At 35.8% G+C, this 24,856-nt stretch overlaps 1 protein-coding gene across 2 annotated transcripts in view; it reads right to left on the minus strand.

Moving 5' to 3' along the window:
* dgkb.L (diacylglycerol kinase beta L homeolog) overlaps positions 1–24,856 on the minus strand; it is a 264,430-nt gene that overhangs the window by 17,208 nt on the left and 222,366 nt on the right. For both annotated transcript variants that reach the window (XM_018266819.2, XM_041565918.1), the window contains 2 exons: positions 8,344–8,464; positions 7,090–7,150 (listed from right to left, as the gene is read on the minus strand). In XM_018266819.2, the coding sequence (XP_018122308.1) occupies positions 7,090–7,150; positions 8,344–8,464 (182 nt within the window). The remainder of the gene's footprint in view (positions 1–7,089; positions 7,151–8,343; positions 8,465–24,856) is intronic.

Below are 24,856 nucleotides of genomic sequence, written 5' to 3' on the forward strand. Positions count from 1 at the left end.
TTTCTGTGAACATATGCGTCATCATAATGGGGATTTTCAAAGATATTTGAGGACAAAATATAACAAATAATCAAGACCAATACACAATTTTAAGAAACGCCATGAAATTCTTTACATTTCACCAATTGAACTGATTTGTTGGTAATCATTCATGTGCCATACATTAATTATATTTGTTTACCTATGAATAATTTAACCCAATTTTATAAGCATCAATATTTTTTTAAATTGACAATGCAATTTAGTGCATGCATGCGTTCAGTTTAGTAAATTGTGCTAGCGATGTACAATACACAAGCGTTTAAATTTCTGACTGATAAGAGCAAAGATTTCTTGTGAGTAATTTCTAATTAATTGGAGATAATTAAGAAAAAATTGCACTTATTAATTAAGCTTAAAATAATTCAACCTGTCATTCTTCAGTATCTGTGGAATATATTATTTCCATTCTACTTTGACACTGATTTGGAACAGACCTGAGCATGACAGCTTTATTAGAAGGCTCAGTGATACTTATTAAAACAAAACATGAAACATTTATGGAACAATTGCAGTTCTGTCTCCTTCAATATTTCTTTAGAAATAAAAGCAAATCTAATTTATGAGAACTATCCTGAAATTCAGAAATATAGCCTAAAACAGGTGTTTAAATACAAGTTGTGAAAATGGTGGCACAGAACTTAGGGCTAAGACAAAGAGAGCTGGCTGCTTTTCAGTTCTAGTTGCCACTTTGGGATGAAGAGCCCCAGTACCAATGGTGTCATGTACTCCCCATTCAAATACATTTAAGGCAAAAAAGAGCACTTTCAGGGTGTTCTCCACTAAAATGCTTTTGACCTGCAAATTCCACTCCTGTCTTGTATTTTGTCAAAGGTAAGAACTCCTCCAGGCCAAGTGACCCAACTGATGCAAGAGTACCTTTCAGAATTCTGCAATTTTTTTCATCAGTGCCATTTCCTGAGAACTGCTTGCACCAACCACTAATAGAGACATGAGTGATATGTGTTTGAAGCATTTGGGGGGCATTTTACTCCCATTAGTGCTCCAGCACTTGCTCTATCCCAAGAAAGGAAATACAGAAGCAAGCATGAATATCATTAATGGTACCTATATTGACATATAATTAACAGCTAATAGAAGTACCATCCATGTTTGCCTAAGTAGTTTTTTGTTGGGACAAACCTTCGTTCTGAGGCACTGTGTATCTGGACCTAGTTTCTGTAACAATATCTGGTGGTCTAGTGGGGTGAATGGATGCCTGTTGCGCTCGCATTTTGGACATGGTGTCCTTTTATTTGGAGCACCACATGTGATGTCATCACGCTTGGCATGAAATTCAAAGTCAAAAATGACTGTACTGAGTCAGACTAGGGCTTTCTGATCATTAACTTTCCTGCTCCATCCTCCCATAATGCATATATGCACTTTGCTATACAGATTGTTAAGAGGCATAAGGTGAGAACCCCTGCTTATACCCCTCCTAATACTCCTATTGAATTTACAACCAAGCCTGAAGTGTTAGTGCCTAGGCCTGCAGAGGAATGCAGGCAATTGGGCTCTATTCATTTGTCCTCTGAAGAAAAGGGCCATAGATGTACTAATGGGTTGTGTCTATATTGAGGGGGTAAAGGGCATTTCCGTGACACCTGTCCCAAGTGGCAGAGAAACAGCAGCAGGTCTAGGGAGATCTGTTTAGGCCATGTGGCTTAAACTACCCAACAATTTTCTTCCAAAGTGCTCATTCCAGTCCTCTTAGAATAGTAGAAGGGTTGCTTAGAAAATACTGCCTTTTTAGATTCCAGGGCAGTGGGAATTTTTTAGATACTAATTTTGTTCATAGACACAGCATTCCCACACAACCCCTTGTCCCATTTGGTCAAATTATTGGCCATTGATTAAAGCTCTTTAGGAAGTGGGTTAGTGTCTTCTACATCTCATGATCTTATCACAGGTACCCATGAGTCCATGGGTACTAATCACTCTGAACAAATTGTATTTTACATTATCAATTGCCCTCATATTCCTGTGATTATAGGCCTCCACTGGTTATAAAAACACAATCGCCAAGTTGATTGGGTTACTAACAAGATACTGCAATGGGGAATAGGCTGTTAGGTTATGTGTCTAAAACCTTTTCATGTCCTTGCTGCTACATCTGTAGAAGGGTTACCTTTCTGCTATCCTTAATTTGCACAGGCCTTATGACTGTGCTATTGACTTATTTCCTGGCTCCTCACCTCCTAGGGGTAGAACATATTCCTGAGTCTCAGGCCATGGAGGAGTATATTAAGGGAAAACATGGAAAGACAGTTCCATAAGGCCTTCCTATTCTCCTTTGGGTGCCATCTTATTTTTATAGAGAAGAACATGGGGTCTAAGGCAGTGCATAGATTATGGAGGTCTAAATGATATCACGGTCAAAAATCTATATCCCCTTCCCTTGGTTTATGAACAGTTTTTTCTAAACTTGATCTGAGGAGTGCAGATAATCTAATTCGAATCAAGGAAGGAGATGAATGGAAGACAGCCTTTAACACTCATGTTGGGTATTGTGAATATTTAGTAATGCTCCTTGGCTTATGCAATGCCACAGCAGTCTTCAAAGAATTTGTAAACAACATTTTACTGTGTCACTATGTAGTGGTGTATTTAGATGATATTCTGATTTATTCTTTTAATTTAACTGACCATCATGCCCATGTTTAGAATGTGTTATGTCATTTAAAGCTATATGCTAAGATTGAAAATGCATTTTTGAAATAACCTCCATCCATTTTCTGGGGTATATTATTTCACAAAAGAAATTAGAGATGGAGCCATCCAAGGTTCAGGCCATTTTAGTTTGGGAGCAACCCCTTTGTTGCGAGCCATTCAAAGATTCTTAGGATTCGCTAATTATTACAGGCAATTTATTAAAAGCTTTTCTAATCTGGTTGGCTGTAATTATGACATTAGTAACATGGAATTGCTGCCCATCAAATGGGCATTTGAAGAGTGGAGACATTTTCTGGAGGGCACTAACATGTGGTTACAGTGTATACATTCCATAAAATTTTTTTGCATATTGATTCTGCTAAGCACTTAAATCCTAGACCAGATGGGCATTATTTTTTTTATCTGTTTCAATTTTATTATAACATTCAGGCCTGGGAAAGAAATGCTAAGGCAGATACCCTTTCCAGAGGTTTTGTCTCCAATCCTCCCAGGTTCAAGACTCTTCAGCAGTAGATACCCAAAAGAGAGCCTGTGATAGGCAGCATAAAATATCACCAGTGTATCAGGTTAGTGATAGGGACTGTTATCTTCCAAGAATCACCCATTGAAAGTTCCTTCTGCCAAGCTAGGACCCAGATTCATTGTTCCATTTTCTGTATTTGAAATTACATCCCAGCATTGTCTGGTTAGAACTTCCAACTGAACTCAAAATTCAAAAGAACTCAATACTTCTCGTGTTTCTTTGTTAAAGTTTGCCAGAGCTATTCAACTTAAATCTCCTACTTCTATTTCTGTTGAAGGTCAGCCGGAATATTTGGCACAAAGGTTAGAGGATTCTAGTACACTGGAAAAGTTATGGTCCTGAGGAGAGGGGAGGGTTTCAGCATCTGATGTTCATCCTGATTATCTCAAATGTCAGTTTCATGCTAAATTCCCTGATAAGCCTAGGGGTCCGGCTGCCCCCTCTAGAGGGGGGTAAGGTTACCTAGTAGTCTAGGGGTGGCGGGGATGCTGAAGAAAATGACCAAAATGCAAGTGTGACTAAATGGAGGAACACGGGCATCGCCGCGACTCTCCTTGCTGGGATGCCATTCAGTCGCGCTTGCATTTTGGTTATTTTCTTCAGCACGCCGCGTCTGACGTTATTACCAAATTCAAATAATTAAAGGCACCTTGTCTGTTTTTTAATTTCCAAACTGATTTAATGTTCCTAAACCCTTGCTTGTTCTTGACCATTCCTGTCTACTGCCTAAACTGACCATTGCTTGTTTACTGGCTATTCTTCCGGATCTAGTAACATAGTAAGTAAGGTTGAAAAAAGACACATGTCCATCAAGTTCAAAATTTTTTTTTTAACTACCTATCTGCCAGTTGATCCAGAGGAAGGCAAAAAACCCATCTGAAGCCTCTCCAATTTGCCTTAGAGGGGGAAAAATTCCTTCCTGACTCCAAGCTGGGTATCGGACTAGTCCCTGGATCAACTTGGACTATGAGCTATTTCCCATAACCCTGTATTCCCTTACTTGCTAAAAAGCTATCCAACCCCTTCTTAAAGCTATCTAATGTATCAGCCTGTACAAGTGATTCAGGGAGAGAATTCCGCATCTTCACAGCTCTCACTGTAAAAAACCCCTTCCGAATATTTAGGCGGAACCTCTTTTCTTCTAATCGGAATGGGTGACCTCGTGTCAGCTGGAAAGACCTACTGGTAAATAAAGCATTAGAGAGATTATTATATGATCCCCTTATATATTTAATTTAATCTTGATTCTGTATTGGGCTGTCTGACTGGTCTTTGACATCGGCCTGTTTCCTCGACTAGGCTTTGCTCTAACCCCATTACTCTAACGCCTTGTTTCTCTCACTTTAAGCCCTGGCAGCATCTGACTAGCGAAGGGCTCCTCCCAACATGAAAGGCAGCTGTTATAGGCAGAAGTGTGAGCCGTGACCAGAACCTTGGCGTCTGTTCTTGGTTTTGGGATACCAAACGTGACAGTTTCCACTCACATCACTATGCAGTCTTCATGTTTGTCCAAAGGTATTGGTCGCATCAGTATAAAGCAGTGTGTGTGTGGGAAAATGGAGGTAGTGGTACTCACTGGGCTACAGCATCTTTGTAATAGTACATTTACCTTTGTACAGTAGCTCTTTAATATTATGTTTAAAGTAATGTGTATACTTCAGGATTCTTGGATTCGACTTTGTTGTTCTATATCCTTTAAAAAGTTTCTTCGTGTTTACTGAAGGGGGGAAGGCGTTTATAAGTTGCTTATGTTACATGCTGCTGCCAAGAAAGAGAAGACTTGGCTAGTGAATAGGTTACCTTGATGGGGTTGACTTAATGTGTTTTTTGGCTAAACACCCAATGTACATGAAGAGGGAAAAAGGAAATAAATTATGTGAACAGTATGAATACTTTGCATTTAAATGCAGTAAAGACACTCATAACTATTCAGAAATGAATATAAATGGCATGCTTCAAGACACAGACAACAATATTATAAACTTGGTAGACTAGCCCAGGTAGAAATATGTTTAACCATTTAACTTGCGCATTTTTAACTAACGTACATACCAAATGGCAAACAATATTAAAACATTCTGTGCTCTTTCAATTCAGGTTGGGCAATATTTAGTTTACCAAGAAAAGTTATATGTTGCTTTTTACAGGATATGGAGTGACTGCTAAATATTTGCCAATGCCACTTTTGAAACAAGATACATACTGTAAATACCTAAAATATGTTTATAATATAGAGAAATGTATCAGAAGGATATTATCTTATACGTGAAAATACAGCTGATTTGGAAAGTTTCATAATTTCGAACACACCAATACAATTCCTGACTTGTAGATTTAGGAATGGCATTGTAGAGATCAAAAACCAACAGCCAAACTACAGCCCAAGAAATAATTATACTTTATTGGCCAAAAATACATCAACATTAAGATGACGTAGAGAACATAAACACCCTGACAAATAATGAGCAAATATGTCTCTCTACTCCAAACTACCAAAATATGCACAGGATGACCCAACTATGTAACAGACAGAAATCACAAAATATAGATAGTGCATACAAAGTTACATGGTTGACATTACAGTAAGTACACCAACTAATTATTGTCTGTATTTTTTGTCTTAAAAAACCCTAAAAAGTAATTTGCCTCTAGAAAATTGACAACATTTTTTAAATGCCTCAAAACTTGGATTTTGCAGCATTTTCTACGTTTTTAGGTGTACAGATAAAATATCATAAATGTAAATGCCAGGGGTAGAATTACAACTTGGCATGTAGTGACCTTAAAATGAAGTAGTGAATGTTGATATTCATGGCTATCTTTGGTTGCAAATCCTACACATTGCCTACTGTTAGGCCCTAACAGTATTTTGACCTCAGTTTGTTGTACAAGTATGGAACCTGTTATACAGAATGCCTGGGGTTTTCCAGATAAGGGATCCTTCTGTTACATTGATCACCATACCTACTAGAAAAATCTTTAAGCATTAATTAAACCCAATAGGATTGTTTTGCCTGCAACAGGATTACTGTTTTATTATTACAGAGAAAAAGGTATTCCATTTTTAAAAATTGGAATAATTTGATTAAAATGGAGTTTATGGGAAATGGCCTTCCCATAATTCAGAACTTCCCGGATAAAAGGTTTCTGGATAACAGATCCTATACCTGTAGTTAGTTTTATTGATTTGTAAGATGGGAAGAGATGTAATGTTGTTTCATCCACTGCTGTAAAAATGTTAAATATTTATTTTAGTATGTACTTCCTTTTTAGCACTGGGAACATTGAGAGTGTTTGTGTACACAGAAAAAGGAAGTGAGGAGGAGGAGCAGAGAGTGAATTTTGTACAGGTAATTCGAGGCATGCCGAGCATTCTGTATACAGCTGAAATTTAAAAGCTATGTATCTTTTTAGAAAAACATAATTTGGGTTTCATGTTTAATATGAAAAGGACTTTTATTATAGGGGTGTGGAACCTCAGGGTTTTCTAGATAATGGGTCTTGGTCTTTCTGCAATTTGGATCTCCATGCCTTAAGTCTACTATAAAATAATTTAAACATTGATTAAATCCAATAGGATTGTTTTGCATCCAGCAAGAATTACTTATATCTTAGTTAGCATTCAGTACAAGGTACTGTTTTATTATTACAGAGGAAAAAGAAAATCATTTTAAAAATGTTAATGATTTTATTAAAATGGAGTCTATGGGAGATGGCCTTTCCATAATTCAAAGCTTTCTGGATAATGGGTTTCGCAATAACAGATTCCATACCCTTACAGTTTTTTTACTTGGATGACAGTTCCCCTTGAATTACAATAATGGGCAAGACTGGAAAACTGTTATACTCACTGTACATGGTGTCTGCATCCATGGTTCCCCATCGATCTGCATGGGCAGTGACTTGCTAGCTCTGTTTTGATACATGTCAAAGTTAATTAGAATCTGTGGTACAGAATACATGTAATGTGAGGCATGCATGTACAGTATGAACTTGAATGCTAACTGTCACGGAGAAAAGTTAAATATTAAATCAGTGTCATTGAATGAATACAGTAAATCCACATAAATTAAGTTCTCCACTTGAGTGACCATAGCTTTTGTTGGACTACATGAGAGTCTGAAACTGCAAAAATATCAGACACCACTAAAATGAATATCAACTGCAAAGTGGTTAAAGAAGTACTCTTCACTGACATCTATAATTTTTTTTTTTATCCACTATCCATATGGACGGCCTTCTGCAGTCAGCATTGTATAAGCATCAGAAACATCTGAACAGGGTCAGACAGGGTGTTCTTGTTCATTGCATCTTAAGATAGCACAAAAATATTCACTCAAACAGATCCACTCAGGTAAGGATGCGAAACGAGGAGGCCAATTTAGTATCCATGTCCTAGGCCAAATCAGCCTGATCCAATTCTTTGAACCCCAGATCAATCATTGGATCATAATGCAGGCCTACGGCAGGTGCCAGTTTGCCACTGACATGGTCTAGAGGGGCTAAAGTGGCAGTTTTTACCAGCCTAAGTGAATTAAGGGATGATAGATAAGGGGATTACTGATAACATTCCGATTACACTGATTGCTGTCAGTAAGTGATGACTCCTATAGTCTAGCTTTTGAACTTTTCAGGTCATGGAGAAATTTGTGTGTAAAAACCTTGAGTATAATAAATACACACAAATGATAACGCAATCAGAACATGACAGATCCCTTTATATTTATCTGCAGCGAGTACTTGCCTGGAAGTATGATGCATACTTCATTTCTGGCTTTGGCATTCTCTACTACAATAAACTCTGTCTACATTATTACACAGTGATGCAACTCTAAAGCACTCTATCTTCATTGAAATGCTCTTAGACATTGACCTTGGAATTCCATTGATTGACACATAATTATTAATCAATTTGCAGTAGATATGAGATTGAACAGTCATTGATACACAGCATAAAATGTCTGCTTTAAAGTGCTTTACATTTCCAAATTTGTCAAAATTTGTTTGAAAAAAGTGTTTCTTCACTCTAGTCTTTTTCCCTTGATTCTTTTAAGATTCTTGTAAGTTTGCAAATAAAAATTAATAAAAGAGATCTACATTATTACCTTATAACTACAGATGAGCATTGTGCAAGACGTTTTCCGGCGCTCTTTAAACCAGTATAAATTTGGCCCATTTCCATTGCTCCTTCAAGTCCAACCACTTCCAATAGCTGATCACTCAAATCTGAAAAAAATAAAGAATCGCTACCATTACTATATTTATTTATTGTACCCTAAGTCTTAATATTTGGAGCTGGACTGAGTCCACATTGAACCTGCAATGCAATAAATGATTATTGGCTTTTTCAGTTATCAGTTAAAAGCAAAACAATTGCACTGTATTATAACATCATGTTTTACAAAACGCCCCTTTTCCTGTTGAATTGTGTTTAGTATGTGGAAGAATTTGTAATTACACAATTATACAATGGTTGTCTATACAAGTAGGATTTAGAACTTATAGGGCTTGATTCAATCCAATGTTATATGGTACATTTTGTAAGATAAGTGCGCCTTTTCATATGTCCGCTATGCAATTCAGTGAGCTAAACACTTATTGCATTAACCAATATACAGTTTATTTCCGTTACTAGTGATAGGCGAATATATTCAGCAGGCGCAAAATTCGCGAAACTGCCGCATTAAAAGAAATGGACCCCGGCATATTTTCACCAGCGAATTTGGCGTAAAAAAAATGAACGCTGGTGTATTTTCGCCAGCGAATTTGGTGTAAAAAACAAGACGCCGTTTCGCAGGAAATTCGCAAATGAAAACGCCCCAAATTCGCCCATCACTATCCGTTACCTATGTTTTCGCTAGCTAACGGTCCATTGAAAGTGGTGGTAATGCTTACTTTTTGTAATTCAATTTCAACCTGAAACTGAATGATGTCTTTTGCATTATCTTCAGGTTCCCTTACGCCACCTTGAATTGGCAGAAATGCTCTTTTTCCTATCGCTAAAGCCTTTTCGCCCCCGTTTCATCTTTTATTCCTATAGATGTGCCTTATCACACAAGTGTTTTAAAGTCAGCTACAGCTAAACCAATGTATATTTAATTAACAAAAGTACTTTCAAATGTTCTATTGTTTTTAAAGATTTATTTATTTAAAATATATTACAGATTTGCCTTTTTAATTATTACAATTTCATTCATGTCTTTTTTTTTTCTTTTTTTTTAAAAGTGTGTGTATAACACTTGACTAGTACTACATCACTTTATTTCTTTTGGACCCGAACAACCATCCAGTGTTTGAAACAGCAGACTGCAAGTTGACTTGGAAAGTGCCTGACATAAACTCCAATTTGTATTGCGCTGCCAATAACACTATAATGTTCAACCTCACACGTTACTATATTTTGTCCTCTGGGTTATTGGTCACATTCTAAAGCTATGAAGACAACCCTTTAAAACACTATTGATGTGTTTAAAATATTAACATCTTATATGTTAACTAAAAAATATCCACACAAATCCTAAAAAGGCCTTTCAACAATTGCCATCACAAATCATTCTTAATCATTTCCCTTTCAATGGATCCCACTGATCCACCCTGTAAATATTTTTATCATCTACACTAGTTTACACATGACTGTTAACCTTTATTTTCAATATTTTCAATTTTCCAGATCTGAAAGTGTTAATGGTCACGGCAAACAGGACTATAAAAACCCCTTCACTCCTTGGCTTTTTGCCATACATCATGGACGATTTTTAAAAGCAACTCCTTTTTATAGCATTGCTATGTCTGGGTGTGTTGTTTAACTAATGACCTTTGATTGGTTGGGATGAACCAATAGAAGATGTTCATAGAAATCTTAGGCAGTGTTGACCTTTACTGGGTAACTGGAAGTTATTTTTTGCATCAAAAAATTCAAAAGTTATGAACTTGACATATGCATTATTTAATTTAATTTCTAGATGTAAGTTGTGTGTTAAGTTGCAAAGTGATTCACAAAAAAAGTGATGACAACAGTAGTAAAGACCGTAAACTGTCAGCTTGAAAAAGGACCAGTGCAGGTCCGAAACGTTGTTGCTGAGCCATTGGTAAGAAAATAAAGGTGGTTTTACTATAATTGGGAGTGCTGTAAACTCTTTGTATGCTGTTTGGAAAAACATGTGAAGGTGAACACATGATGTGACGTGCACCCCATTAAAGAAAAAGGAATCACTGAGGAGCTGGGCCAACAAGGAATTTTTGTAAAAACCGTAAATGGCAACAACGCAGTTATGCCAAATTCACCATTTTTCGCATTCACTTAATTTTATATAGACAGTGAATGACCAGATATCTATTGGGCAGGTTTGAAAATCCCGTTGGCCAAGGACCAAATTGTTGTTGGGCGAATTTTCGTGGCAAATTTATTCGCAGACTGCAAATCGCGCAAATTTGCCGCGAATTCGTGTCGGCTGAATAAATTCGCCCATCACTACTGAAGAAGTCAAGCAATGGTATATAACATCTGTAATATATGGTGATACAACTTTATTATTATTCACACATATTTAAAACCTGAATTAAAGCCCTGCTCTAAAGAAATAACTATGGATGGCACTGGGAAGGGTGTGGAATCCCTATGGGTTGAGATTTCAAATGGGCAAAAAGCTAAAAAGAAAATTATTATTGGTGTATGCTACAAACCACCTGAAATAAGTGATGAGATTGAGGCCCAACTACTATTACAAATGTAGGCTGTTTCACTAGGTCATTATTATTATGGGTGACTTAAATTAACTAGACATTGACTGGGGTAATGCCAAGTCAGAAAAAGCTAATGAGTTTGTAAATTTGCTTAATGACAACGTTTTATTTCAGCTAGTTCAAGAACCTATTAGGAATGACTCTCTTTTGGACCTGGTAACTAATAATACTGGACTCACCTCTAGCATATAAGTGGTTGAGCATTTAGGGAATAGTGATCATAACATGGTCTCCTTTTAGATTATGTTGCAGAAACAACTCTATAAGGGAGAACCTAAAACATTAAACTTTAGACATGCAAACATTACCAGTATAAGGGCATCTCTGCAACATATTAACTGGGAAAGGCTTTTCATAGGGTTAAACACAGAAGAAAAATGGAACATCTTTAAATTGTTACTTAATAAATATATATGTCAGTATATTCCCCTTGTAAGGAACATCGTCACAAAGCAAAACCTTTGTGGTTTGACAGTTGGTGTCGAGGTAAAAGACATGCTTTTAAGACTTACAGCAAGGAGTAAAATGAACCCAAAATTATTTTTTAAATATGTAAATAGTAGAAAAATGAAGCAGGATGGGGTGGGACCATTGTTGTCAGAGGGGGAGGGGCAGCTGGTTGATGAGAACAGAGATAAATCTGAAATTCTGAACTGTTATTTTTCATCTGTCTACAAAAATGATGAACCAAGTGATGAAGGTTTCCTTCAAAATTGTCCCAAATCTATTAATTCAACAAATGATGCATGGTTCACGCAAGGGGAAATTCAAAACAGACTAGATCATGTAAAGATCATGTAAAGATAAATAAAGGTCCAGGGCCAGATGGTATTCATACCAGGGTACTAAATAAGCTTAGCTCTGTGATTTCCAAACTTTTTTACTTAATTTTTCAGTATTTACAGTATTTGCATGATGCAGAGACACTGGCGAATTGCTAATGTGGTGCCGCTATTTAAAAGGGGATCCAGTTCTCAGCCACAAATCTATAGACCTGTTAGCCTGACATCAGTGGTAGGAAAGCTTTTCAAAAGGGTATTAAGGGATTAAATAGTTGACTTCATTAAAAATCATAATAATATGAGTTTGTGCCAGCATGGTTTTATACATAAATGATGTTGTCAAACAAATTTGCTTGCTTTTTATAAAGAGGTGAGCAGGAACCACAACTGCAATGGCAGTGGATGTGATCTACTTGGCTAAAGCATTTGATACAGTGCCACACAGAAGGTTACTGGTTAAATTAAGGAATATTGGCCTGGAACATAGTATTAGTAATTGAATAGAGAACTGGCTGAAGGATAGATTACAAAGAGTGGTGATAAATGGAACATTTACTGATTGGACCAGTGTTGTCAGTGGAGTACCACAAGGGACAGTACTTTTGCTTTTCAATTTGTTTATTGATGACCTGGAGGTGGGCATTGAAAGTACCATTTCTATTTTTGCTGATGATACTAAATTGCCACTTTGCAGAGTGATTTGACTAGATTAGAAAACTGGGCAGCAAACAGGAAAACTGGTTCAATGTTGATAAATGCAGGTTATGCACTTTGGCAGAAAAATTATAAATACATGTTATGCGCTAAATTGCAGTGTGTTGGTGGTTTCCTTAACTAAGAAGGATCTATGGGCTTTTTGTAGATAACAAGTTGTCTAATTTCAGGCAGTGTCATTCTGTGGTTACTAAAGCAAATAATGTTCTGTCTTGCATAAAAATGGCATTAGCTCAAGCAATGAAAACATCATTTTGCCTCTTTATAGGTCCCTGGTAAGACCTCACCTGGAGTATGCAGTGCAGTTTTAGGCTACAGTCCTTAAAAAGGATATAAATGAGCTGGCGAATGTGCAGAGACTAAGTGCAACTAAACTGGCTAAGAGGATGGAAGATTTAAACTATATGGGTAGACTGTCATGATTGTGGTTGTTTTCTCTGGAGAAAAGATGCTTGCAAGGGGATACGATTACTCTTTATAAGTACATTAGAGCACATTATAGACCGCTAGTGGGATATCTATTTTTCCATAAAATGGATCATTGGACCAGAGGCCATCCCTTTAGACTACAGGGAAAGAACTTTCTTTTGAAGCAGCGTAGGTGGTTATTCACAGTGAGGGCAGTGAGGTTGTGGAAGGCCCTGCAGGGCCTGTGAGGGCTGATTCTGTTAAACACCTTTAAGAGGGACTTGGGTAAATTTCTTGGACAAGGATAATATCCAAGGCTAGTGATATAATAATATTATTAGTGACACTATTAGCTACAATTAATATAATGAAGAAATTGGTATATATAGTTTCAGTGGGTGGGTGTATGTATGTGTGCTGGGATTCATTTGGAGTGGGTTGAACTTGATGGGCTTTGGTCTTTTTCCAACCCAACTATGTAAATATGTAACTATATTTATAAAGACCCAACATATTCGTAGTGCTGTATCATTTTACTATGTAAATAGAATGAAGTGTATTGGTATTGGTATTTTGGCATGGAGTTTTTATACAGGTATAAAGGTATGGAGACCTGTTATCCAGAATGCTCGGCTGGTAGGCTGACTTTACTTCCAATAAGGATTGATTATATCTTAGTTTGGATCAAGTATCAGGTACTGTTTATTATTACAGAGAAAAGTAAAATCATTTTTTAAAAAATTTGGATTATTTAGATAAAATGGAGTCATACCTGTATATGTGTTTAAATGCAATTTGCTCTACTAATATTTCAATTCATTGCTTATCTAGCAATATAAGAAATATATAATAACACAGGCAGACCCACAGCAAGAATATGCATTCCACTAATTGAATTAAACAGGAGCCCCAGCAAATACAGAAGTCATCTTTTGTGACCTTTCTTTATAGATTGTTTTTGAAAGAAGATGCTTTGTGGCGTTTTGTGAATGATAGTTTTGCTTTCTGTTACAGTTAATGAGTAGTTATACTGTGGGAATGTTTTCACTGTGCCTGTCTCTTTTGCCCTCTTTCATAAACTGAGCTACTTCACGTGTCTCCTCCTATTAGTCCCACCAGGAAACAAAGCTCGCTCTCATGAATGAGTGCTGATGTCAGCAGAACGTGAATGGTATACACAGAACATCTGACCTCTTGCACTCAGTCTTGATGCGGGGACAAAAATCACCAGGGAGATGGCAAAACCACTTCCCCTTTATCACCTCAGCTGCAGTGCAATTAAAGCCGTTCTCTCTGCATCCCTTTCTTCAGATAGGCAATGATATATTCTAGCATGGAGATTACACCAAATGCAGTCTTAAAATCTTAAAAATTTTTTTATATTATTTTAAAGTAAAAAAAAAAGTATGATTATTATTATTTTAAAGGATTCCTAATTTTGAACTTAGCATAAATGTAATATACAATCACAGAAATATTTATATGATTCATTTATTAGAAATATAGAACCACACAGACTCTCAAAAGTTATATTTTAGTGCAGATGACAGTGAATACAGTGAATACACTAATCATTTCTGTGTGGGAACAATGTACAGCAAGTTTTATATAATAGGAATATGTGACGTTGCACTCTAACATTCACAGAGACACATCTGTCAACTACAATACATGCATTTTTTCCAGCTGGACATTTTCATAATGAAATGAATCAATTTGTCTAAATATTATGCAGATTTAAGTATCCGAAGGAGAGGCTAGGATAAATGGAGGGTTTTCAGCATGCAACTCAAGAAATTTTGCCCTACTAACAATTTACATGTAAATTAGGCTGGTGCTGGGCTGAATTGTAGAAATGAGATGGAAGCTGTGAGAAATCTGAGCTTGCTGTCCCAAATATAAAAATATGCATTTTCGAATATTTATGTGGGAAATTTGTACTGTGTCTGCAATCTTTAATTGATTCATCCTTTGGTAACATGGGGATAGATGATAGATAGATAGATAGATAGATAGATAGATAGATAGATAGATAGATAGATAGATAGATAGATTGAAAGATAGATGATAGATAGATAGATAGATAGATAGATATAGATAGATGACAGATAGAGATAGATAGATGTATAGATTGATTGATTGAAAGATAGATTATAGATAGATAGATTGAAAGATAGATGATAGGTGACAGAGATTTAGCGATAGATAGATAGATGATAGATAGATAATAGATATAGATAGATGACAGATATATATATATATATATATAGATTATAGATAGATGATCGTTAGATAGATAAAGATAGATTGAAAGATAGATAGATATTTAGATAGATACATATACATATATATATAGATAGATGATAGATAATAGATAGATAGATAGATAGATAATAGATAGATAGATAGATAGATAGATAGATAGATAGATGATAGATAGATAGATGACAGATAGAGATTGATAGATATATAGATATATAGATTGATTGAAAGATAGATTGAAAGATAGATAATAGATAGATAGATAGATAGATAGTAGATAGATAGATAGATTGAAATATAGATTGAAATATAGATTGAAAGATAGATAATAGATAGATAGATTGATCGTTAGATAGATAGATAGATAGATAGATAGATAGATAGATAGAAATATAGATAGATAGATATAGATAGATGATAGATAATAGATAGATATAGATACATGATATAGATAATAGATATAGATAGATGATAGATATCTAATTGATAGATAGATCATTAGAGAGATAGATAGATGATAGGTGACAGAGATATAGATAGATCATGGTAAAATATATAACTTTAGAGCAAAATAATTATTCTATCATAGATCACACAATGAACTTAGCTACAAATAGGCAGTGAGTTTTCAGTTTGGGGCATGTTAACTATTATACAAAATTAGTTGGGTAATACTCTGTTGGAGCAGAGATAGAAGCAACAATGGCACAGGATAGGGCAGATGCACATGCATGTCTAGGAGTCAAATGAGACTAGTAGTAATGAACACATTTTATGACTGATTGGATTGGATTGGATTGGCAGGGAAATTCAGTTTTCATGAGTAGTGAAAATTTACATGAATCTGTACTAAAATATGCATTTGGCACAAGAAAATACAGTCATTGACTCCAATGCATTTGGTGCAGGAAAATATGCCCATTGACTCCAATGCATTGAATGCAAGAAAAAGGCTTATTGACTCTGATGCATTTGGTGCAGGAAAGAGGACAAGAAAAAACTCCCATTGACCCCAATACATTTAACGCAAGAAAAATATTTGAAAAATGCCTATTGACTCCAATGCATTTGGTGGTAGAAAAATAAAACACCCATTGACTCCAATACACTTCTCAGCATGTTAAATAAACTGTTAAATCTCAAACCCTGCAGTAATGCGTTACTGAGCTACCACTTGGTAAATAGAGAGTTGATAAATCAAATGAAGAATAATTAATCATGTGGTGACAAATCCCATAACATTTAGAAAGACACCCAGACAAGATTCTTTTATGTGGCTTTATTTTTCTTGTGTGGTTTAAATGCACATAAAAAGTTCCAAAGAAAACACTTTGTGCATGTGTTAATAGTATGTCATCATATATTTGGGTTTTAAAAAAAAACTTTTATGAGTAATTCCAGTTTTTTTTTCCTCTCCTTCAGACAAACCCTCGATTAATTATAAAGAAAAATTCTGTCGGTTCTAAATATCTTTATTTAAAGATACATTTTAAGACTTCCAACCATATACAGTATACACAACATGTAAATACATGTATAAAGAATTTTTTTTAAAAAAACAACACTATTTTTTACTTTTATAATAACCAATCTTTGCCTACAGCTATCACAACAAAACGATTCTTTTATTAGCAACGCCGTTTGTTTAATTTAGTCTGGCAGGTTCCCTTTTGTATTCAAGCATAGTTACTGAACAATAGGTGTCCTATATGAAAGATCCTAAACTTGGACAACCCAAAAGGGGGGGAAAAAGGAAAGAAAGAAAAAGTTCTCTGTTTTTATCAAATTTGATTGCTGCAGCTGTTCCCAGTTTCTGTATTTTACAAACAGCCTTATTCAGTGCCTTATTGGCTTAAGGCCAATGTACCATTAGAACATGCTGTACGGAAAAAACTCTATTCAGTTACAGATACTGAAATATGGTTAAGATCAGCAAGGGTCATCTGCAGCTAACATTTATGTGGAAAGATGAATTTTAATGCGTTAGAAGTTCACATTACTTTTATCATGCTGTTTAGACACTGAGAAATAAGAGCATTCATTTTAAAATGGTAACCCCGCATTTACAATAATTCTATTCTATATATATATACATATACCTTATACTTGACTGGATTTAGGACAAGTACTACATGGATTTGTGTAAGTAAGACATCATGTATTACCTTCCTTGATGCCATATGTGTCAGCATAGTTTCACACAATAACTTGATACTTTAAAATTTAATGCTGTCTCAGTTTCCGACATTAGAGTTCAAGAAATCTCATCATAAGAGTTGAATCAGTTATATGTGAGCTTGATGGAAACACAACATTTAGGGGGTTATTTACTAAAACTCGAGTTTATCTTATATCTTTATTCAACCAAGCTCGACCAAACTCCCATCCACGATTTTATCTTATTTATTAATAAAATAGCTGAAAAAAGTTTGGTCAGGAAAAAACTCGATAAAATCAAGCCAAAACTCGAATTGTGGGATTTTTTTTTTCTGACACCTAAATTGCTCGATTTTTGTGAGTTATCGCCCCAAACACCCCATATTTTTCTGGATTATCAGATGAAACCCAGCGTAGATCACAATATCTTCAAATTGTAAAAGGGACATCTGCCATTGACGTATACGTGACCTTGACGGGTTTGAGATGGCGGATTTTTGGATTTGGACTTTTTGCAGCATTGGGGTATAATAAATAAGGGTTGCACAGAATCGAGGATTCGGTTCGGGATTCAGCCGAATTCTTCTGCCCAGCCGAACCAAATCGGAATTTCTATTTGCATATGCAAATTAGGGGCGGGAGGGAAATCGCGTGACTTTTTGTCACAAAACAAGGAAGTTAAAAATGTTTTCCCCTTCCGATCCCTAGTTTGCTTATGCTTATGCAAATTAGGATTAGTTCGGTATTCAGCCGAATCTTTCGCAAAGGATTTTAGTGTTTAGTGTCGAATTCGAAATAGTGGATTCGGTGCATCCCTAATAATAAATATTGAAAAAATTTCCCACAAAAAATTTGAGTTTTTGCACAAAAAACCTTGACCAGAAAAAATCAGGGTTTAGTAAATAATTCTCTTAAAGTGGCAATTCAGCCCTTTTTTCTGAATTAGTAATTCAGGAAATAGAGCTTGTGCTGAACATCCTTTTGCTTACTGTTTTAATAAGGAAATATGCTATTTATTGCCCTAAACTGGTCCGAAACTGAAACTAAAGTTACATTCTACTCACAGTAGCACAATCAAAACAAGCCAGAAGCCTACTGAAAAGTATTTGCATAATGAATTGTTCTTTACCTCACAGCCTAACAGGCTATTATACACAATATCATGGATAAATGCTTTCTATGAATGAGCACCATGCCAAGATCCAAAAGCATTAATCAAATAATCAAACAAATATGCACTGTAGCCGTAGCTACCTTCAGGCATTTATTAGTGCAATATCACCACAGCAATCAAATTACAAAATGGTTAAAAATGAACTCAGATCATACAACCTGGCAGTATCCCTGATTTGTTTTTATTGTGGCCATATGAGTCTGGAATAGAATGTGACTTTAGTTTCAGATTTTTGATAGAAAAGATCAACAAACCAGAGGCCACTCCTATCCTTGGCTATTTTGGTCTTAGGATCTACAGCTATTTAGTATACAGTAGATATTGGTATATATAGTTTATATATGTGAGTAGTAATGGACGAATAAATCGGCATGCGCAAATTCACTGAGAATTTCTGCGTTTCGCTGGCGGCAAATACATTCGGGAAACTGCGGAATTTTGGACGTGTGTTGGACTGCCCACTGACTTTAATGCCGGCGTCAATGAGGGTGTCAAAATTCCGCAAATTTTTCGCCGTTTCGCGAATTTCGCTGGAAATGTGCACATTTTCCAGTGAGGCGAAATGGGACAAATTCGCCCATCACTATATTGGAGTATATATAGAAGTAGTATAAGTATGTGTATATATTTGCACTAGGAATTGTTTGGAGGTTTTGAACTTGTTGGACTTTAGTCTTATTTTTTTTATTTTAGTGCCAGCCATCTGCATTCAGTAAGGATTTCTTTACATGAACACAAACAGTTGCTGGCTGCTCCAGATCATATTGCATTGCACCTTAAATTACTTGAACAATCTAACTTCATAAAAGAAATTGTCTTCTCTGAAGAGGTCACCAGAGCATTTAATGGGGATGCCCTACCTACATTCTGCTGATGCCTCAGCTGCATAAATATGGCTATGCCCATGACAGCTATGGTGGTCTCTATTCCCTTTTAGAGAAAATTCCTGTACACCGCCCAGCAGGCCTGTTATTTTGAAAAACTTATAATGGCCAAATTCTCCTCCTCATACCTTTTTATAGAAAACCTACCCTGCGTTTCTCCAAACACCCTATTTAAAACATGAATGCTTTCTTTAATTCACATGACACAGCGGTACTTTATATCGCAATTTTGCAATAAAGGAGTCAAATGATTGCTGTGATTCCTTTATTTGTCTTGTTTATTTAGAGTGCATGTTACTTATAATAAACAATTGAAAATGTAGAGGATGTGTTCTTCTTAGGCCTTTTTGCTCTTAGACACCATAAAGAAAAGTGCAATGAAGCTATTAATTGAATCATTGAGGCCTATTTATCAATAGTAACAAATAATTAGATACCAGTTCCAGTTAGTATTGGGGAAGTGCCTTCTTCCCAGGGTCTCCGCACCGGGTGGACACTACATTGAAGGGCTCGCGTGTGCCTACTATTTATCAATAGTCTCATTTTAGTGGTTTTAGAGGTTTTTCAAACCATGACTAAACTCACTTTCTCTAAAACCGCAAATGCAATGAAATTTGATTAAAGATCCTATTTTAAAAAGCACAAATGAAAAAAAAATTACTGAACAATCCAAAAAACATAAGAATATCTTCTAAACCTCTAAAAATTTGAGCTTTTCAAAAATTCCTTGTGAAAATAAATATAAAAACCTCTAAAAGACTGAATTGATTAGTCCAATAGGATTAGTGCAGCTCCACTTGATTTCTATAGGACCTCGACAACTTTTACCTGGCAAATGTTTGTATTCGAGTTTTTGTGGTTTGTACATGTAATAAATCTCACATTTTTAGAGCTTTTAAAAGAAAAGGAAAACCACACAGTTTTAGAGATTCATGGGAAAAAAGAAATTTGATTATTAGTAAATTGGCCCCTTAATAACAAGGTCTGTACTTAATTCAAACTTAGATAAGGGGCACATGTTTGTATTACCATTTCATTGTACTAGAATTTATTCATGATAAATGCCATTTTTGTTGTGTTTCTAAATGGAATATGTTTTTACCATGCCATCAATATATTATAATAGAGTAAGAATCAGAACTCTGTTCAAACTCTAAGTTCTATGCCTTCATAATTTTCCATTTATTTTAGGAAAGTAATCGGACAACAAAATCTCTATATAAATAAAATATGATTTCTCTTTAAAATATTTATTTGGATGTCATTGATTTCTCATCTCTAATGTGGGAAATAAGGATAACTATAGGCTAGCAAGGAAACAAATTGCATTCAGCAGTTATATCTGTTGAAACGTTTGGCAAGCAGTTTAAAGAAAAATATGGCAAACAGGAAATTCAACTTTTTTTCAGACGTGGTGTCAAATATGTCTAATGCAAACAATTGCGTGATTCAGGATGTGGATGGATGGACAATGGGAACAATGCTTCAATATTCTATTCTAGGAGGATATTGCTGAGTGTCCAATGTATTTCTGAGCATGGCTATGTTCTTTCCAATTGCTTGGTACCGTACAAAAAAAAAGAAGAAATTATTTTCATTAGTAATTTTAGGACACAAGTTATATTAGATTTTTCTCTGGATTGATTTATTGAAATAGTTTTTAAATAGGGTTTTTATTATAGACCATTACAAATGTTACAAGTTTAAATCAACGCCTTGTCCTAGATGCTAATTATTTGAAAATGCAAGAAAAGAAATAAAAATAATAAACATGCCAAGAAGCTGGCTCTAAAAATATCTGTTGCTAGAAATATTGCTATATAAATAGTGGACATTAAAATGCCACACATTATACTTAAACAGAGACAGTATTATCAGAGACAAATGGGACGACTTTCTATAAAAAAAAAGCACTTTATCAATATCCTGATCTTGAAAGGCATATTAGAAATAATTCAAGAAGCCTTTTGATTCTAGGCCAAATTCCAAAACTTCCAACAATTAATATAATGGGATCTGCAGCTTTTGTTAGGGCTGGATTGCTTATTTCTAGGGAACAATTGTGCTTCAAGCAGGGCATTTAATTTTTTATATTTATATTTTTATCTGAAGGTCCTTTTCCACACCTTCAGAAATGAGAAAATATACTAACTACAGTAACAATGTATTGACGATAGTCATCCATTGAGCACTTGCTTAGACCTGAAGCACAGTTTTTGTCTTTTGTATTAAAGAGATATATGTCACATGTAGTGATGATCACATTTTTTGCCAGCCATGGATTCCCGGCAATATTCCATATCTTGCCGTCTGCAAATTTCTCACAAAACTGTGGCAAAAAATTGCAGCGGAAAAATTTGCTGTGATAAAAAAGTCTCCAAGACAAAAATGTCGCTGAGACAAAAAAGTCGCCATAACAAAAATGCCCATTGACTTTAATGCAGAAAAATTGACCCACCCGTAACAAATTGTAACACGTAAAAAAAAATTTCTTTACGACAATTGACTTCAATGCTTTTCTCAAATTTTTTTCTGTTTCAAAATTTTTGGGAAGTTTCACAAACTTTTCGAAATCGGACAGATTCGCTCATCACTAGTCACATGATGCAGGGTCTAAAGAGGGAGCTTCAGAAGGGTGGTGGAGGCAGAGGGTACCACCATTTGATTGTCTTCTACTGCCACTGGAGAGTTGGAGCAAACTCAGGTAGAGGAAATTACTTGCAAAACATCTTTGCTATTAATTTGTCACATTCACAATACAATTTTTGTACTGAAGACACATTATCAATTAAGTGAGCCGAGGATAAAGGCATGCTTACATTTTGCCCTGCATGCTATCCAATTTTTATCATATGATCCTTTTTTATCATATGATTTGTATGCAGGTGTCACTCTATGTGGGTATTTAACATAGGGATAGTCCAGATAAAGTGGTTTCTGCACAGACTGAATGCTGCCAGATTACAAAACAAACTGAGAAATTAGAAAACACATCAATTTTCTTTATGAAATATTGGTACTATTTTCCAGCAGCTTCAATGGCTCAAGGAGTCATCATTACTATTCATCACATTTATAGAATTATGACTTGAAGCATATAGTGAATACTATCTAGTATTCTAAGAATATTTATAAAGTTCTTGAAAATACAGGTGCACTAATAAAGTGCAGGATTTGGATTAGCGCACTCAATCTTTGGATGGCAGTATTTGAACAGCAAAGAAGTTTATAGTTATATAAATATATACAACAAGAACATCTGTGTTGTGCAAAGAACTGGCACAGCTAACACCTCCAGTGCCAGGTGCAAAGGAAATATCTGTAGAGTCTGTGTTATTCTGACTGCTACCATCTGCTTTCGTAAGAATAGCTCATGTGCTATCCACTGCCCATTTCGGTATTTGGGAAACACATGTGGACCTGGAAAGCTCAGACGCACTTCACTTCAATCTCAATCATTTTTGCTGCGATCAAAATTTAGTCAACTACATTTAAAATCGAAATTTAAGTATGGCTTTTGCAAAAAAGCACGAATGACCTTTTTTATCCTGTTTCTCTGCAGATCAGGTCATGTGTCATATGTCAGACAGTACTGTCTTTTCGAATTAATTTGTTATTGTTAATTATCCATATACAGATATAGGGGTAATGTAATATTGTTTGCTAATGCAAAAATCATTCGCAATTTGTTTGCAAAGAGAATAAATGTTTGCAAAATAAACAATTTGCCCCTGTGAACACTTTGCCCCTCACGTAACAATAGGATAGTGATTGTGAATTTTATAGTTTTCGCTAGTGTGCAGTGTATGTAATATAACTGCATCATGAAAAAGTTGTTATGTTTTCTCCAAAAGTGTACGTCACCTTCAAGCAGGTGTTAAAGGTTTGCAATGGCATAAAAGCCTAATAAAGCACTGTGTATCTTGACAGCGCTATATAAATAAATGATGATGAAGATTATTACATTGCGACATTCACATTTTTACTTGCAATTGTGTTCTTTTTGCACATTTTATAACATTTCCCTCATAGGATCTAGTGATGTGCTGGTCAGGAACAACTCAACCTACACCTGACCCTACCCCTTAACCCGCACTCTAACAAAATGTTGCCATTGTAGGACCCTCTTCCAACCTGAACCCACTTCTTCCAACTCTGTACGCTACCTCTGCATGTAAGGCATGTGTTCCAAGACACAGAACATTCTGGAGCAGTGGAGGAGTGTAATTCCCTAGTCTGACCCACACCCAACCATAACCTATAATGGTTGGCCAAATTTAAACCTGAACCCGCCCAACCAGGTGTTAACCCGTGGGTCACTGTGGGTTTCAGGTCAACCACATCACTAATAGGATCTATTTTTCTGGAATTCTTGGGAACTAGGGGTTTCCAGATAAGAGATTTTTTCCATAATTTGATTCACCATACCTTATGTCTTCTAAAAATCATTTACCGTATATACTCGAGTATAAGCCGAGTTTTTCAGCATCCAAAATGTGCTGAAAAAGTCTACCTTGGCTTATACTCGAGTCAGCGGGCAGTAGCTGAGATTGCAGTCACTTTTAATCATTCCTATACCAACAGTTCGCTTGGGGAGAGACTGCAATATCACACAGCGTCCTCTGTTGGTTATATGAAAGAATAACAGTGCGCCCTCTGTTGGTTATATGAAAGAATAACAGCGACTACAATATCACACATCGCCCTCTGTTGGTTATATGAAAGAATAACAGTGACTGCAATATCACACAGCACCCTCTGTTGGTTATATGAAAGAATAACAGTGTGCCCTCTGTTGGTTATATGAAAGAATAACAGTGACTGCAATATCACACAGCGCCCTCTGTTGGTTATATGAAAGAATAACAGTGACTGCAATATCACACAGCACCCTCTGTTGGTTATATGAAAGAATAACAGTGACTGCAATATCACACAGCGCCCTCTGTTGTTTATTTGAAAGAATAACAGTGACTGCAATATCACACAGCGCCCTCTTTTGGTTATATGAAAGAATAACAGTGACTGCAATATCACACAGCACCCTCTGTTGGTTATATGAAAGAATAACAGTGTGCCCTCTGTTGGTTATATGAAAGAATAACAGTGACTGCAATATCACACAGCGCCCTCTGTTGGTTATATGAAAGAATAACAGTGACTGCAATATCACACAGTGCCCTCTGTTGGTTATATGAAAGAATAATAGTGACTGCAATATCACACAGCGCCCTCTGTTGTTTATTTGAAAGAATAACAGTGACTGCAATATCACACAGCGCCCTCTTTTGGTTATATGAAAGAATAACAGTGACTGCAATATCACACAGCACCCTCTGTTGGTTATATGAAAGAATAACAGTGTGCCCTCTGTTGGTTATATGAAAGAATAACAGTGACTGCAATATCACACAGCGCCCTCTGTTGGTTATATGAAAGAATAACAGTGACTGCAATATCACACAGTGCCCTCTGTTGGTTATATGAAAGAATA

Source organism: Xenopus laevis, chromosome 6L (assembly GCF_017654675.1).
Source record: "Xenopus laevis strain J_2021 chromosome 6L, Xenopus_laevis_v10.1, whole genome shotgun sequence".
Classification (NCBI taxonomy): domain Eukaryota; kingdom Metazoa; phylum Chordata; class Amphibia; order Anura; family Pipidae; genus Xenopus; species Xenopus laevis.